At 42.5% G+C, this 15810-nt stretch overlaps 2 protein-coding genes across 3 annotated transcripts in view; one reads left to right on the forward strand and one right to left on the reverse strand.

Annotated features, from left to right (window-relative positions):
* LOC149303728 (sulfotransferase 2B1-like) overlaps positions 1–3463 on the reverse strand; it is a 42945-nt gene extending 39482 nt beyond the window's left edge. For both annotated transcript variants that reach the window (XM_089479769.1, XM_089479766.1), the window contains exon 1: positions 3281–3463. The gene's annotated coding sequence lies outside the window, so the exon portion shown is untranslated. The remainder of the gene's footprint in view (positions 1–3280) is intronic.
* Positions 3464–7406: 3943 nt separating this feature from the next.
* On the forward strand, positions 7407–15732 carry LOC149303729 (uncharacterized). The gene is made up of 5 exons (XM_089480548.1): positions 7407–7475; positions 9102–9237; positions 11609–11862; positions 12193–12705; positions 14060–15732. The coding sequence occupies exons 1-5, from the start codon at positions 7449–7451 to the stop codon at positions 14522–14524; spliced, it is 1395 nt and encodes a 464-aa protein (XP_089336674.1). The 5' UTR covers positions 7407–7448; the 3' UTR covers positions 14525–15732.
* Positions 15733–15810: the final 78 nt, after the last annotated feature.

The raw sequence follows: 15810 nt of genomic DNA on the forward strand, positions 1-15810 counted from the left end.
TCCTGAACGCATTCATGCGTACTCACGTTATTGCGCAAAAGGTTACCACATGCATACGCTGGCATTCCGAACGCACCTTGAATGCAATCACACATCAATCCACACTTAAGCAAATTCAGTGAACTAGGGAATTCACAAATCCTATTCTCAGGCAACTTCACATTCAATTTGGTGTTGTTTGGTGTGATATGCATGTCTGCTGTGGCCCTGGTGTTCCCCCGCATCAATTCCCATGATCCTCCATTTTGTTTTGGCTTCCGGAACTCCTGGGTCTTCCCTGGCAGCTGGGAAGAAAAACAGCTGTTTTTGACAGAGGAAAGAGTGGCTCCCCTTTAGGTGCAGGGGCTTGCCCTGCTCCCTTGTGCCCCTTTTTGCCTGCCTTCCTTCCTCCCTCCCTCCCTCCAGGGCCAGGGGGCTTCTGGAAGAGAGAAAGAGTTCTTCTTCTTCCCTCATTCCTCCTCCTTTGGGGAGGATGGAGTGGGGCAGCCTGGGGAATGGGGGCATTGCTCTGGGTTCACAACAAACTCCAACTCCTAGAATTTCATAGCCTTGAGCTGCAAAGAGTTAAAGCAGTGTCAAATTGGGTTATTTCTCCAGTGTGGATGCAGCTTTGCAGAGAGTTGCCAGCTCTGGTTCCTGCACAGATCCTTCACCATTTGGTCCCCCTCCAAAGGCAGGGCCTCCCTCTGCCCCACTTCTGCCAGGGGCTCAATTCACCCTCCCTCCCTCAATTCAGGAGGGGGTTTGCTGTCAGAGGGAAAGTCTGGGGAGTTGGGGAGGGAAGGAGACAGGGGCAGGTTCCCTTCATCCCAAGGGGGCTGGTTGGAACTGAGACCCCCTCAGACCCCCAACTGGGATTCAAAGGGGGGCTCCTCCACCTCCTGCCCCCCACACGAAGGACACCAAGGTTCTCTCCCCTCCCCCCCATGTTCCTCCCCTCCTCCTCTTCCTCTCTTGCCTGGGCCTCTCTTCTCCTTTCCTTTCATCCTTTAAGGGGTAATGAATACAGAAATAAAGTGCATTGCCTAAATAACCTGAAATAAAGGGTAATGAATGAACAAGTAATGTGAATTGTGTAATAACGTGAAATAAAGGGTAATGAATGCACAAATAATGTGAAACAAGACAAAACCACAGGAACCGAAGGCAAGCCCCGCTGGAAGTGTAAAAAGGCCACGATCCGATTCTGCCCTCACTGCGCAAGTGCAGGGATGCTAATTCAAATTCTAGACTACGAAGGGTACATACTCATATGATACTTTCTTTTATACTCGCACTACTTTGGTTTTGGGGTGGTTGCTCTGTTTTTCTGTGCACTTAATAACCATTCGCGTAATTGCGTATTGGCCCCACTTCCTTTTCTTTCGAAATTGGGAGACATTCCTCCTATGTGATAAACTCCTTAGAAACATATGTCTCTTTAGTGCAAACCCTAATAATCAGACAGAAAACCAACATTAAAAATCATGGCAATGCTCAGAAACCAACAGGAGATCCATTTTAACCTCTAAGGACACTGCACAGCAGATGTCAGGATGACCATTCTTAACAGAAACTCAAAAGTAGAGTTGGACTATACTACCCATTTATGCCTAGTCAAAAGCCAGTAACATGCTGGCTGGAGGGTTTGGGAAGATGTAGTCCAAATGGCAGTTTTGCCCAGCTCTGGTCAAAAGATAGATTCTGGCATGGAACAACTGATCAAGATGAGGGTCAACGTAACTGTCACAATACTAGCATTTCAGATCTCCAAGAGTCTTCCCAAGGCTGTTTGGAGAAGCAGTTGGGAGATGGAGGCGGGATGACCATTTACACATTGCAGAGTGATCATGTACACATCCCCTTTTTTAAAAAAAAAACTACAAATGATGACATCTTGCTCATCCTGAAGTCTGCTGTGTAAATTTTCAAGAGCAAATAAGAAATAATTGTCCTAACTTTAAAATCTCACCATAGTGGGAAGACATTCATTTTGGCAAGTCCTCAGAATGGAAATGGTGCATTAAAGACTTCTGCATATCCATGATTCTCCTCATCTTTCTCAAAGTATGAAGAACCTTTTTCACTTCTAGGGCCAAATTCAGTTTCAGAGAAGTTCCCCGGAAGTATATTCCAGTGAGAGGCGTGAAGTTGAGATCAAAAACACTAGCATCTTTTAGCTGATATTGAGGAAGAAAGCACAATCTAGGAGAGACTTCAGCAGTTTGCTTTTGCCTGAGCCTACTGAGAAGTGCAAGATTCTGCTCCCTCCTTTCCTTTCCCCCAATGTGTTAATTGAGTACAAGCTACTTTTGCACTTCAATCTCAGATTGTAGCAACTGAAGTAAGATAAGGACAAAGGGGAAAGTGGGAGGAGGAGACAGAAACTGGGATATTTTAAAAGCAGCTGAAAAAGTGGGACAACAGAGGAATAACTGAGACTGTCCCTGCCAAATCGGGACAGTTGGACAGTATGGAGTCAGACTTTGGGGAAATTCCTTTTGGCATTTACAACTCCCAGAATCTGGAAGCCTGCACAGCCACCAGAAAACAGCTACTTTTGCAAATCTCTATAGTTCAGAAAGTGTGTTTGTAAATGAAGATTTAGCATCTTATCTAGTTTCACCCTGAGGTAAGTATGAGATTCCACTACAAATAGAACATATATAACAACGTAAGAACAATAAAAACAACAAAGCCTGAGCAAGGCTGAAGATGAAGGACAGAGAGAGAGAGAGAGAGAGAGATGGAAAATAAGGCCCTGAGTGTGCAAAGGCTCATCTTCTTAAAAGCTGACACACTTTTGCAGTAAGTATTACACGGCTTTTAGACAAATGTAAAGAAATCTATGTGTCTGGAAACTATCCACTTAACATCACTATTCTGGTTGGAATTCTAGGTAGATGCCCAAGCAGATCATTAGGATCTCTGAGTAGACATACACTGCTGGAAAAAGGCTGACCTTCAGTTTTATCCAGAAATAGTAATGAGAGCAGCACATCTATTTTACTAGAGGTCTTACTAAACTCTAGCTTTTGGAAGAAATCACTATCAGAATCTGATTTGAAATCTGTTTGTGGTCATGTCTGATTGCTGTGTTACAACAACCCTGCTCTCTCTCTCAATTGAGTCAATTTGGATAACATACTGGGGAAAAATGAAACTCCATTCTGGCTTCAATATCACCTTAATCCCCCATAATAGTCATTCTCATCATGGTTGTATAGTTGAAGCAAGAATTGTCATCAGGTTAATGTACAATGAAGTCTTATTTTAAATCGCTGTATTGTAAAAGACTCACCTTTAGTTCAGATCATAATGCACACAGCCTTTTAGCATCGTGCATTCATAGTACCTTGGCTCAAGCCCTCTCCCCCCAGACATACAGGCCAGCTGAAAGCCAGAGAGAATGAAAATCCTTGCACATGTACGGAAAGGCACCTCCAAATTCCTTGCGCCTTCATAAAACACAAATGCTCACCCCTTCACCCTCACTGCAGAACAAACAGGCTAGTCTCTAGGCATAACAATAATAAATGGACACAAATTCAACATCAAAAATGGCAACATTCAGAAACCAGTGAGAGAACATTGCAGTCTCCAAGGACATTCTACTGCAGTGCTGAAAGTTGCCATTATTCCACAAAGAATGTGAAAGGAGATGCCAGGATGAAATTGCTGAACAATAATTCAAAGTGTAGTTTGGTTTTATTCATTTAGAACTCAACTGAGACTGAGGCTTTCTGTTTCTTTCATTCTGCATAATAGATTGTATTGCAGATAGTATTATTTCTGTTGTGTTTATGTTGTACACAGTGTGCCCTTGCCTTTCGTGGGAGATTCATTCCGGACCCCTCTGCATAAGGCAAATAGCACGTATACTCAAGCCTTATTGAAAATAATGGGACTTGTGCATGATGCGTGATGTGGTGTGAACGCCAATTGAAACTTGCATCGCGCAGCTTTCAGCATAAGCTGAAAGCTGCGTAAAAGGCACCTGTGTATAACGTGTGGCACACTGTATACCATACAGCAACTGTCCTGATTTTGCAGGAACCATCCTCATTAATCCTCTGTCATCCCATTTTTCCAGCTATATTTAAAATGTCTGTCTCTCTCTACTCCTCCCACTTTCCCACTTTCTCCTCAGCTTTCTTCAGCTCCTGCAAAGTGACTTCAAAGTGCAAAAGTAGTTTTCACTCAGTTAACTATGGGCATGGAGCAATCAAATCTTGCTCTTCCCAGTTGTCTCAGGCAAAAGCAAGCCGCTGTGGCCTCTCCCAGTTTGTGTGTTTTCCTCATTAATAATTTTTGCCATCTTCACTAAACCCTGATCTTGCTTGGCCACATGTGTCCCAGTTTTCATCTGTGAAAGGTTGAAAGGTATGATACACTTGAACTGAGCACAGAAATACAACTAATGCATTTATGGATAGTTCTTGCATATATATTATATACCAGATTAAAGAATCCAAGAATGAGACACTAATCAACAGAAACAACAAAAACTCTGCTTTATTCCATTGTGTAATAAATGCACCATACACTGTAAAGCACATGAAGCCAGTATGGTATAGTTGAGTATTCAACTAGGAGAATCCTGGAAGACAATGGAGTTATTCACACTGGGGCTAATTTCAGCATTAAAGAGAGATTAAAGTACATTTAAAGCATCCCACAAATGAAGTGAAAATGGTGAATAATTGAGCGAATGATTATCACACGCAATTGTGCAAATAAAGTGATAACGAAAATGCATTGTCGCTGAAATCCCGAAAGTAAAAAGATGTGCGTTAATGCTTCTTTGTGACCACTTTAATTGTGGGTTTTCTGCGACGTCATGTGAAATCGTATCGCGTAATTATGCAATTTTTCTGAAATGATCACGAGATAAACTCCCAATCTCTTTCGTGTGAAAAACTCCTCTCCATTCATGCTACAAAAATAATCCAGAATGAATCCAGGTTGAATCCTTGGTGTTCACATATGTTACGAATGTACTCAATGTACTTGGGGGGGGGGGGGGGGGAGGGAGCTGGTAAAACCACCACTTAACCTGGGATATTCAATACCATTTTTTCCCTGAGTTTTCCTGGAAATCTGCATCGATCTGTATCATCGGCAGTGTGGATATGCTTTCGAATTGATTTGGATCACTCTGTATCAATAAAGGAAGGGAGGCAGCTCCATTTTAACCTGAAACGATGGGATGTGTGAATAAAACCAGGGTTAAAAATAACTCAAAAAGATTTGCGAACCCAAAACGTAATGAGAATCAACAAACCCGACATGCATCACCGTGGCAATCTGCATCTCCTGAGGACAAAAAAAATGAGTGTCAATTCCGAATTTCTGCTCAAACCCATGAGGTGACTTTGGGCAAGTCACTCTCTCTCAGCCTAAGGAAGGTAATGACAAACCTCCTCTGAATAGAGCCACCAAAGCTCACCATAAGCAAGAATTAACTTGAAGGCACATAACAGCAACGTAATATAAAGCAGTAAAAAAAATGTATCTTGTACTTAATACCATGTGTGTTTATAAAAATATAACGGTGACAATTACTAGTATAAATTTGTTCCAACAAAACAGCCTTTGTCAAGCCCTGTATGAGATGAATTGAAAAGCTTAGAGGAACGATTGTTAGGTACTTCAGAATATGGAAGGCTGAATTAAGATCTCTCCATACTTCAAGAAGCTTTTCAAAAAGCGTAATAATATCACCACTATTAAGCTCCAAATAAATTACAAAGAATCGTATGTGATTGTTTTTGCCATCAAGAGGCTAGAAAGAGGCTTGTTAGTCTGAATAGCTAGCATCTCTTCCAAAACCCCAAACCAAGCTTGGAATGTTTAATATTCTGCAGAAATTTTATAAGAGGCTCTGGAGTTTGATCAGCTTCTTTTTGGTCACTTAGGTGATTAACACATGAATTATAACCGTGTTGCTGTAAGATTATTGACAAATGATTTTGCGTTTTTGGTAGCTGTTGGCTCATTTTCTGGCATCAGTTCATTGACCACGGTATTCCAAAATTGAGATCCAAAATTGATCTCTCTTTCTGTTTCAAATGATCTAAGATGGGAGGGGAGACAAAAGTAAATGAGAAACTCTGGTCCAAAACACACTGCAGAAATAGTCCAGTTTGAGACTGCTTTAATTCACCTTGCTCAGTGCTATGGAATTCTGGGAACTGTAGCCTTCTCTGTCAGATGGCTCTGGTGCCACAATAAATTAATTCCCAGGATTCCCTAGCACTGAGCCAGGGCAGTTAAAGCAGTCTCAAACTGGATTATTTCTGCAGTGTGTTTTGACATTGACAAAGACACCCTCTTCATTGTTTGAATTGCCAAAATATGGTGAATGTGTTAAAGATATGACTTGTGACTTTCCTCTTCCAGATTGGTGCCCTGCAGATGTATTGGCCTGCAACTCCCATCATCCCAAACTACAATGTGGAGAGCGATGGGAGTTGGAACCCTAAAGATAAGCTGCCACCCACACAGGCCACTTAAAGGCCTGAAATCACAATATGAACTGAATAACTTCCTCCTGCACTCCTATTATTCAACCTCACTGCAGAAATAAATCTGGTTTGACACCACTTTAATTGCCATGGCTCCATGCTACGGAATTTTGGGAAGTGTAGTCTAGTAATGACGAGATTAAAACAAAGTTGATCTTCTTCAACTTTGGGTGCATCTACACTGTACACGTAATGCAGTTTGACAACACTTTAACTGCCATAGTTACCATCCTACGGAAACTTGGGATTTGTAGTTTTGTGAGGCCCAAAAGATCTTGTAATACTCCAAATCCCAGGATTCCATAGGATGGCCCTACAGCACTTAAAGTGGTGTCAAACTGCATTATTTCTACAATATAGATGCACCTTTTCTTTGGTGGTGGTGGTGGGGGAGCCCTAGCTAATCTAAGTTCACTATTAGTGATTCAAATTGAAGGAAAAATAGGAAAACATACAGGCTTTGGAAGTCCCTTTGTGGGGGTTTTCCCCTCTCCAACTTGTACATATATATAAAAAACTGAGGCTGCATCCACACTGCAGAAATAATCCAGTTTGACACCACTTTAACTGCCAAGGCTCAATGCTGTGGAATCCTGGGAAGTGTAGTTTGTCGCACCAGAGCTCTCTGACAGAGAAGGCTAAATGTCCCACAGAGCTACACTTTCAGAATTCCATAGCATTGAGCCAGGGCAGTTAAAATGGAGTCAACCTGGATAATTTCTGCAGTCTGAGCGGAAGGTTTTACTATACCCAGCAACTAGGACCCAACTCCTGGCGGAAGTTCTTCTCATTTCCTTCCTACGTCGTCGCTCTCAACTCCAATTCTGCCATCTTTGTTGAGGGCAACCTAGACTTCCGTTGGCTTTCCTTTAGCTGTATTATAGGGAGAGATAGGGCAGGTTCACGGCGGCGGCCATTTTGGATCGGAAACGAGGCGAGGAGATGCAGAGAGAGAGCTCTCCCTTCCAGGTAATAAGGCTCTTTCTTCCTGCTGCGTCACACAGTGCATGTAAGGATGTATTTACACTGCAGGAATAAATCTGGCTTGACACCACTTTTGACTGCCATGGCTCCATGGTATGGAATTCTGGGAAGTGTGCCAGAGGTGCCACAACAAACTACACTTCCCAGAATTCCATAGCATGGAGCCATGGCAGTCAAAAGTGGCTTCATTCTACAGAATCTTGGGATCTGTGGGGCACCAGCACTCTGGCAAGGAAGGATAAAGTCCTTGTGAAACTACAAATCTCAGGGTTCCATAAGGAAGGAGCTACAGCATTTAAAGTGATGTCAAACTGCGCTATTTCTACAGTGTAGATACATGGAACCTTTCAGAAACACACACCTTACATTCTACCAGTTTGGATAGTATTCCTCCCTTGTCTAAAAACCTTCCATCAGTACCTTGGTTAAACTTGACACTCTCTCAGTAGGTATACATTTTGTATTTGTATTTGTGTGTGTATACACAAAAATACATACACAGTATATGTACACACACACATATATATGTATATATTGCACTTATACATAGTGGTTGGAGTGTTGAGTGTACACACACAGGCAGTCTCTCTCACTCTATGTGTGTGTGTGTGTGTGTGTGTGTATGTACACACACACACATACACAGAGAGTAAATACGTTTTTGCTGTGCGCTTTCAATTTGTTTGTGACTTAGGGAGAACCTATCATGTTCTGTTTGGTTGGAGGTTTTCTTTGGGTCAAGAGTCATTCAGAGGAGGTTTGCCATTGCCATCCTCAGAGGCTGAGAGAGTGTGCCTTGCCCAAGATCAGCCAGTGAGTTTTATGGCTGAGATGGGAGTCGAATCCTGGTCTCTAGGGTCACAGTCCAGTACTCAAACCACTACGCCAAGCTGTCTCCAGTAAGTGCAGTCTTATTGATGGAGTATGGAATATCCCCTCCAAAATAAGAAAACCAAGTTCCAACTTGTCTTTTTAAAAGGTTTCAAGTTGGTGTTCATGGTTTTCCTCCAGGGGTTAAGATCACTGCATGCACCCATATATTAATTACTCTCAAATACTAGTTCCCTTTGAGAAGTTGAAGGCTTTCACAGCCGGCATTCATATTGTTTTTGTGGCTATTCGGCCACAATACATAGATTAACATGTAAATTGCTTCCTCTCAACCGACAGTATATATACACTACTCTCTTCCATGCCAGCATTCTCTGAAGAATTCAGCCATAGCTGCTGGAGAAATGTCAGGAATAAACTCTTCTAGAACACAGCCTCATAGCCCACAAAAACAAATTCCCTTCCTTTATTTCTCCCTCTCCCATGTCCCGATAAAATGGTGCCACTATGGTGCAGTGGTTTGAGTGCTGGACTAAGACTCTGAAAGACCAGGGTTCAACTCCTCTCTCAGCCATGGAAAGTCATTAGGGACCTTGATCAAGTCACACTCTCTCAGCCTCACAGGAAGGCAAAGACAAAGGCAAAAACCCCTCTGAACAAATCTTGCCAAGAAACCCCCATGATAGGTTCACCTTAAGGTCATGATAAGTCAGAAAATGACTTGAGGGCACCTAACAACAATAGCTAGGTTGACACCGCAATTATCTTTCTCCCCAACAGGAAGGCCAGGAGGCAGTGTGTGTGTATGCTGTCCACTCTGGGCTGGAGACAGAGGTGCCACCTAGATCTTGTCAACCTGGCAGGAAGAAGGGGAAAAAACGTTGCTTGCTACGAAAAGGGGAATCGCCGGCTGCTGGTATCTGCTTCTCTGACACCTCCATGAGATCTAGGGGCTTCAGGGACACACATAATCTGATTTTTACATTCAAGTTCCAGCTTGGGTGACTGAGGAGAGAGTAATTGTGCCACTAGTGGTGAGAGGAAGATACAACAAAATCCAAAAATCCACAAAACAGCAATACAGATCTAGTCTAGTTTTATCCAAAATGTTTAAGACCAGAAGTGGTTTGGGGTTTGGACTATTTAGATATGCATGAGATATCTTGGACATGGGGCCCAAGTCTAAACATTAAATTCATTTATGTTCCATATACACATTATATACATAGCCTGAAAGTAATTTTATACATAATATTTTAATAACTTTGTGCATAAAACAAAGTTTAATTATACTGAATCATCAGAAAGCAACGGTAGCCAACCATGTGGACAATTCTGGATTTTGTAATATTTTGGATTCCAGAATTCCAGATAAGAAATACACAGCCGGGGGGGGGGGGAATAACCATAATGAACAAAATAAGTAATTTATACTTTTTAAGCTTCACTGGCTTCTTCATCAGACAAAGATGTTAGAAATTATACAGAAGAAAAGTGACAATCTTAAGAGTCAAGGCCTACATTTAGACTCGGTCTGGTCTGTGAAGGGTTTTCACTGCATTTCTTGGCCATGTGAGGACTAGGCATAAAGAGCAATGAAAGACAGGTAACAAAATTTCAACTCCATTAGCAGCAGAAAAGATGCTCCATCAGTGCACCTACAAGATTCCTTGAAATCAAGGCTGTCCCTGTCCTGTGTGAAGCTGTCATTTTCTTAGGCAGAGAACACTGAATTTTTCAAGAAGGCTCTGTAATGTTAGAGGTGGGGGGAAAAACTAGGGGTTGTATAAGTAAAACTTGCCAATAGTTGTCCAAATGAAAGAGTTTTACCTTTGTTGGAGGTAAAATCCTCCATTCTCTTCTTCTTGTTAAAGTGGGCCAATAAAGGTATCGCTGTTTTGTGGATTTTGTTGTATTTTTCTGCATGGCCAACACAGCTATCCCTGAATATGTTAAGAGATGAGAGTGAACATGATGGCCATCTTCAAATGTCTTAGGGGATGTCATGTAGAAGATGGGATGAGATGCTGCTCCAGAGAATAGGACACAAACCAATGGGCTGCAGGTTACACACAGACATCACTGTTCTAGTAAAACTGCCAATAAAACAAATACAACTACACAATGGAAGAACTGGGCAGATAAAATCCCAGATAAAAAAGAAGAACTAATTGGGATCAGCAAATTTAAAAAACTTGACACTAACAAGAAAACAGATGGCATTGAGCAAGTCATCCTAGGCAGGGAGTTCCAAAGATGGGGTGCTGTTAATGGAAAGTACTGTGTTACCATGCACTTTACTGTCTGTAGGGGGGTTGTAAAAGGACATCTGAATCTGATCTGCCCCCCACTATACAAATTACCAATCTAAACTGGCTTCCTTTAAATCAGGGAAGGGGTTCTGCTAAGGGTAAGTTTATAAACACCACGAAAACAACCTTTTTGTGGTATAAGAATGATTTAATCTAGGAAAAATGGGCCTGAATTAGCAGCTGTATGGGAAAAGCTATACAAGAGTGGATATCAGGAGGATAAAAGCCTGTGTGATGTAGTGGTTTGGGTCTTGGACTAGGACTCTAGAGACCATGGTTCAAATTCTCACTCAGCCATCATAACTGGGTGATCTTGGGCAAGTCACATTCTCTCAGCTTCAAGGGAAGGCAAGGGCAAACATCCTTGAACAAATCTTGCCAAGAAAACTTGGTGATAAACAACTTGAAGGTATACAACAACAAAAAAACAGGGAGATATGGATCTATTGTGCACTTAAAAAAGGTTTCATACAGGTATAAAAGATGTTTTCCTCAGGGAATCATGGGAATGATAGTTTCAGAATTTCTACAGCACTCTGATTCTTTCAGGGCACCACATTTCCCAGAGCTTTCAACCTGGCCCATATTCTATTCAATTGGTTCACTGCTACAAAATCTGTGGTGGGATTAGATTAGGGTTGCCAGATCAGGACTATCTCAGGGCCAAACCCTAAGAGCATAGGGACAACTCCTTGGGATGTCAAAATAGGCAACAACTGCATCTGTACTGCAAAAATAATCCAGTTTGACGTTGCTTTAACTGCTATGGGTCCATGCTATGGAATCCTAGGGTCTATACTTTATGGCACCAGAGCTCCGATAGAAAAGGCTGAATATATCACAAAACTACAAATCCCAGAATTCCATAACATTGAACCACCAAAAGATCACCGAGGATCACAACTTATGGTTTATGAGAGAAACTCAGTCCATTAGCAGTGCTGCTGAAGTATCTATGACCTTGTGTCTCCACAGTGGAAAATGCCTCTAGTTTTGGTGACCTGGTCTTTGCAGCTCAGTGGATGAAAAATAGCAAGTCACCCTGTGAAGTGAACAATTCCAAAATGGCTGTGCTACACGACCACAATGCATACTGTATACCTGAGGAAGCAGCAGCACTAAAGGACCTTGTGACAGAACTGAAAGGCACAGTGCACCACCAGAGCGAATTGCTCCATAATTTTCAGCAGAAAATAGAAGCCAGGCAGAAAGATTGTCAGGAACTACAGGTGAGGGCAAACATTGGTGGAGTGTGTTATAATGGAAGGAGGCTTGGGGTGGAGATACAGGGAGTCCTTGGTATCTGTTGGGGTTTGGTTCCCAGACCCCTTGTGGATACCAAAATCTGTGGATGCTCAAGTCCCATTAAATACAAAGACATATGAAAAAGGTGTTGAGGTTTGCTTTTGGGAAGCAAAATGAAGGTTTGCTTTGGGGAATTATATTTTTAGGAATATTTTCAATCCATAGATGCTTGCATTTGTGGATGAAAAATCCATGGATTTGGAGGGCCAACTGTATAACCCATGTAAATGTCAGATTTTCTCATCACCACACAGAAGGCAGGAGACAAGAAATGGACTCTTCTCTCTGAATTTAGAGAACGCATTTCACAGCTTGAGGCAGAGAACTGTAACCTGCGCTGTGAGAGGAAACAGCTAGAGTCCATAAGCCAACGCTTACAGAAGGAGCTGGATGCCAGTAGTGCCACCGTCCTGACACTAAGCAGGCAGCTGAGAGGACAGCAGGAGATCCAGGCACACCATGGAGCCTTCTCTCTTGAAATCGTCAAGAATAATGCCAAGTGGCTGAGGTTCTACACAGGCTTTGACAGTTACCCCCGGCTCATGGTCTTTATGGACTTCCTTCTCAACATTGAAGGGGAACAGGGGAGCCCAGATAGTAGACTCCACAGTGCCCTCAGCCCCGAGAACCAGCTGTTCTTGGTACTTGTCCGGTTGCGCCTGGGGCTGCTTCTTCAAGACCTGGCTTTCCGCTTCCACATCTCCGAATCCACAGCCTCCCGCTATTGGCTCAACTGGGTGGAGATCATGGAAAGGAGGTTGCGACAGGTGAGGAGCCAGAGATTCTTTCATTTGCTTTTAACACAGCTTAAGAATGTTCTGTTTTCTGGTATATATTTGTGAAACTGTAAAGAACTTTTGCCAGAAAATAACTACACAATGGTTTATTCACTGTGACATCTGACTCTTCTTCCAATATAACTGATAGTTCTTTTAAAGGATAAGCACAACTACCTTCCACGTCATCTTGGAAAGTATGACAAAATGGTTTGGGATATAAATTCTGGTCATCCTTAGTAATTAGTTGCCTATGAAAAAGACTTAAAGATAGGTGTAGTTTTGTGGCTCAAAGATTTTAAATCCTATCAATCAACCTGCATAGCCAGTGAGTTACAGTCCAAAAACTAGGGAACCACATACCCCCCTGTAAGGCTTGAGATGTTCAAGGCCTCCTGTCCTTTCTTTCTGCAACCTCTTACGAACATAAACAGATCTGTAGGCTATCCCACAACTTAACTAGAAAATGTGTGGGGACATGAGAGGTCTCTGCTAAGAATGAATGTACTGTATTACATAGCACACTGCATCCCTCCTTCTTCAAGCTTGTTTGCTGAGCAGTGGTTTGCCACCACCATCTTCTGCTAAGGCTTTGCACTGACCCCTGGTGGATCAGGGCTACATGTGCAATTCAAAGTACAGTGGGCCCTAGGTATCTGCTAGTTTGGTTCCAGGATCCCCTGTGGATACCAAAATCCACGGATGCTCAAGTCCCATAAAATACAATGGCACAGTAAAATGGTGTCCCCGATATAAAATGGTAAAATCAAGGTTAGCTATTTGGAATATATATGTATATATTCAAGCCGTAATCTATGGATATGGAATCCATGGCTATGGAGGGCTGACTTTAGTATCCCACTCCATTTCGGACAAAGACACACTATCCTGGTGAAAGCACTAGCATATTTCTCTTGCTAGTTTGAACTGTAGCCCCTCCCATGAATTAGGAAAAATAGTATTCCACAGACCAATCCAAATCCCCTTGCATTTGTCAAGGGTGCTAGCAAGCGCAAGCCTGACTTTCCATAAAAAACTGTGCAGACTTACATTTGACAGACCAAAGCTGGCAAGTATCTAGCCTAAAAGGGTTATGTCAAGGGCGGTAAAGCGAGCCACACCCCATTCTCATGATACTGAATGTTTGCTCCAGTTTTGGTGGTGGTTTTCCCTCATTCTGAAAGCTCAAAATGTCTCTCCCAAAGACATAATTGGGCATAAGAGTTTTAAGATAATATTATTAGAGGAGAAGGTCCTGTCTTTTTGTATTTGACTGCTCCTTTAATAAAAATGTCAGATAACTTTCTCTGGGATGGATTCAAGGCAAATACTTCTCCACCTACAGATTCCCGTTGCCTGCAGCCAGCATTACGTAGATGCCTTCAAGCCACAGCGGCTCATTAGACATCAAGACATGCACCTGGTGGCTTTGGATTGCACAGAGCTCCTTTTTGAAGCCCAGGGAAGGACACGAGGCAAAGGCGACGGACCCTGGAGTCCTAGGGCCCGCTACTCTGTTCATGGCTATGCTCTGGTTGCTCCCAGTGGGTTTCTAACTTTTGGTGCAGGAACTGGTGAGGAGCTGCCAACCCTGCCTCCATTCCTGCAGGCAAGACCTGTACAGCTGACAGCTCAGCAGGAGACAGCTAAGAGACAAGTCCTGAGCTTACGCAGCCTAACAGACAAGGTATTCAGTTTCCGCTTCCTACGTGTTATCCATCCACAGAACATGGAAGACCAAGTGTGCAGGGCATGGACCATTTCCTGCTACTTGGCTTGCCTCCTCCATGAACCCATGGGCCTCATCTAAGGCAATGTCCTGCATCTGCCATAGTTTTCTCTTAAGACCTGTATCACTTTTACCAAATGCTGCTATCCCAATCCTGCTCCAGTGAAATTTTATCACTGGCACTTATTTGGTGAGTTGGGTTCCCCATATTGGAATTAATACAGGTTGGAAAACTTGTCCTTTTCTTTGACTATCATGGATAGCATATACAGGTCCAAAACACACTGCAGAAATAATCTAGTTTGAGACCGTTTTAACTGCCCTGGCTCAGTGCTAGGCAATTCTGGGAACTGTAGTTTTGTGGGACATAGTAGCATTCTCTGTTAGAGAACTCTGGTGCCACAATAAACTACAATCCCCAGGATTCCCTAGCACTGAGCCAGGGCAGTCAAAGTGATCTCAAACTGAATTACTTCTGCAGTGTGTTTTGGACCATAGACAACCTGCACCAAATTCAAAGGATTTCTTCAGAGACCACCCTACTGAAAATTTAGCAAAACCTACCACAAAAAGTTTTTCAAAAATAATTCTCAATTTCTGCTACAGAGTAATCTACACACCATCAACAAAGCTGTGTAAACGGTCATAACCAGACAGTACTGTAGGATCTATTTTCCATCTTTGAATCTTGCAGAAAAGTAGCTATGCAGTACTTTTTAATAAACTGCTGAGGGCAGAAGGGAAGACATTCCTACAAGGCAGAGGAGGAGACACGCTGTTTCTAGTGGTCTGCTCTGTTTCTGTGCTGGGCAGTGCAGAGGCGGTATCCAATCCTTCCTCTACCAGTCTGCCTATTCATTCACGCTGACTCCATAAACAGGCCTGTAATTCTGGTAATCTCTGGCTATCAGGCAAACAGTTAAGCACAAGGCTAAACTTAAATCCAATCAGAAATGGTTCAACTGGTATTTAAATCTCTCAAATGGTACGCTTCCCACAGGAAAGATAAACAAAATTCTCTCAACATTTGTTTAGATTTCTAGCTAGCATTTACTTTTCAAAATTACAGCCTCAACCTTCGCTTTCATTTCCACTCACAAATCCTTCAGGTTTAAACCTATGTTTGAAATCTACCCATCAAAATTTAGCCTCTAATTGTGTTACAAACATATCCTCACAAACATTTCTCCCTGGAACTACTACTCTGCCTGACACTCCCCTTTGCTTGGAAATGAACTGCAATTTCCAAAATCCTTCACAAACTAGAATTGTTTTGCTTCCTCCCCCCCCCCCCCCAGTGGAAAGATAAGAAACCAGATTTGGTTGGAAGGGAAGTTTTTTGGGAGAGTAGAGTTCAAACAAAACAT

The sequence above is a fragment of the Sceloporus occidentalis genome, unplaced genomic scaffold (genome assembly GCF_023333645.1).
Source record: "Sceloporus occidentalis isolate IW3139 unplaced genomic scaffold, rSceOcc1.0.p SCAF_14, whole genome shotgun sequence".
Classification (NCBI taxonomy): Eukaryota; Metazoa; Chordata; class Lepidosauria; order Squamata; family Phrynosomatidae; genus Sceloporus; species Sceloporus occidentalis.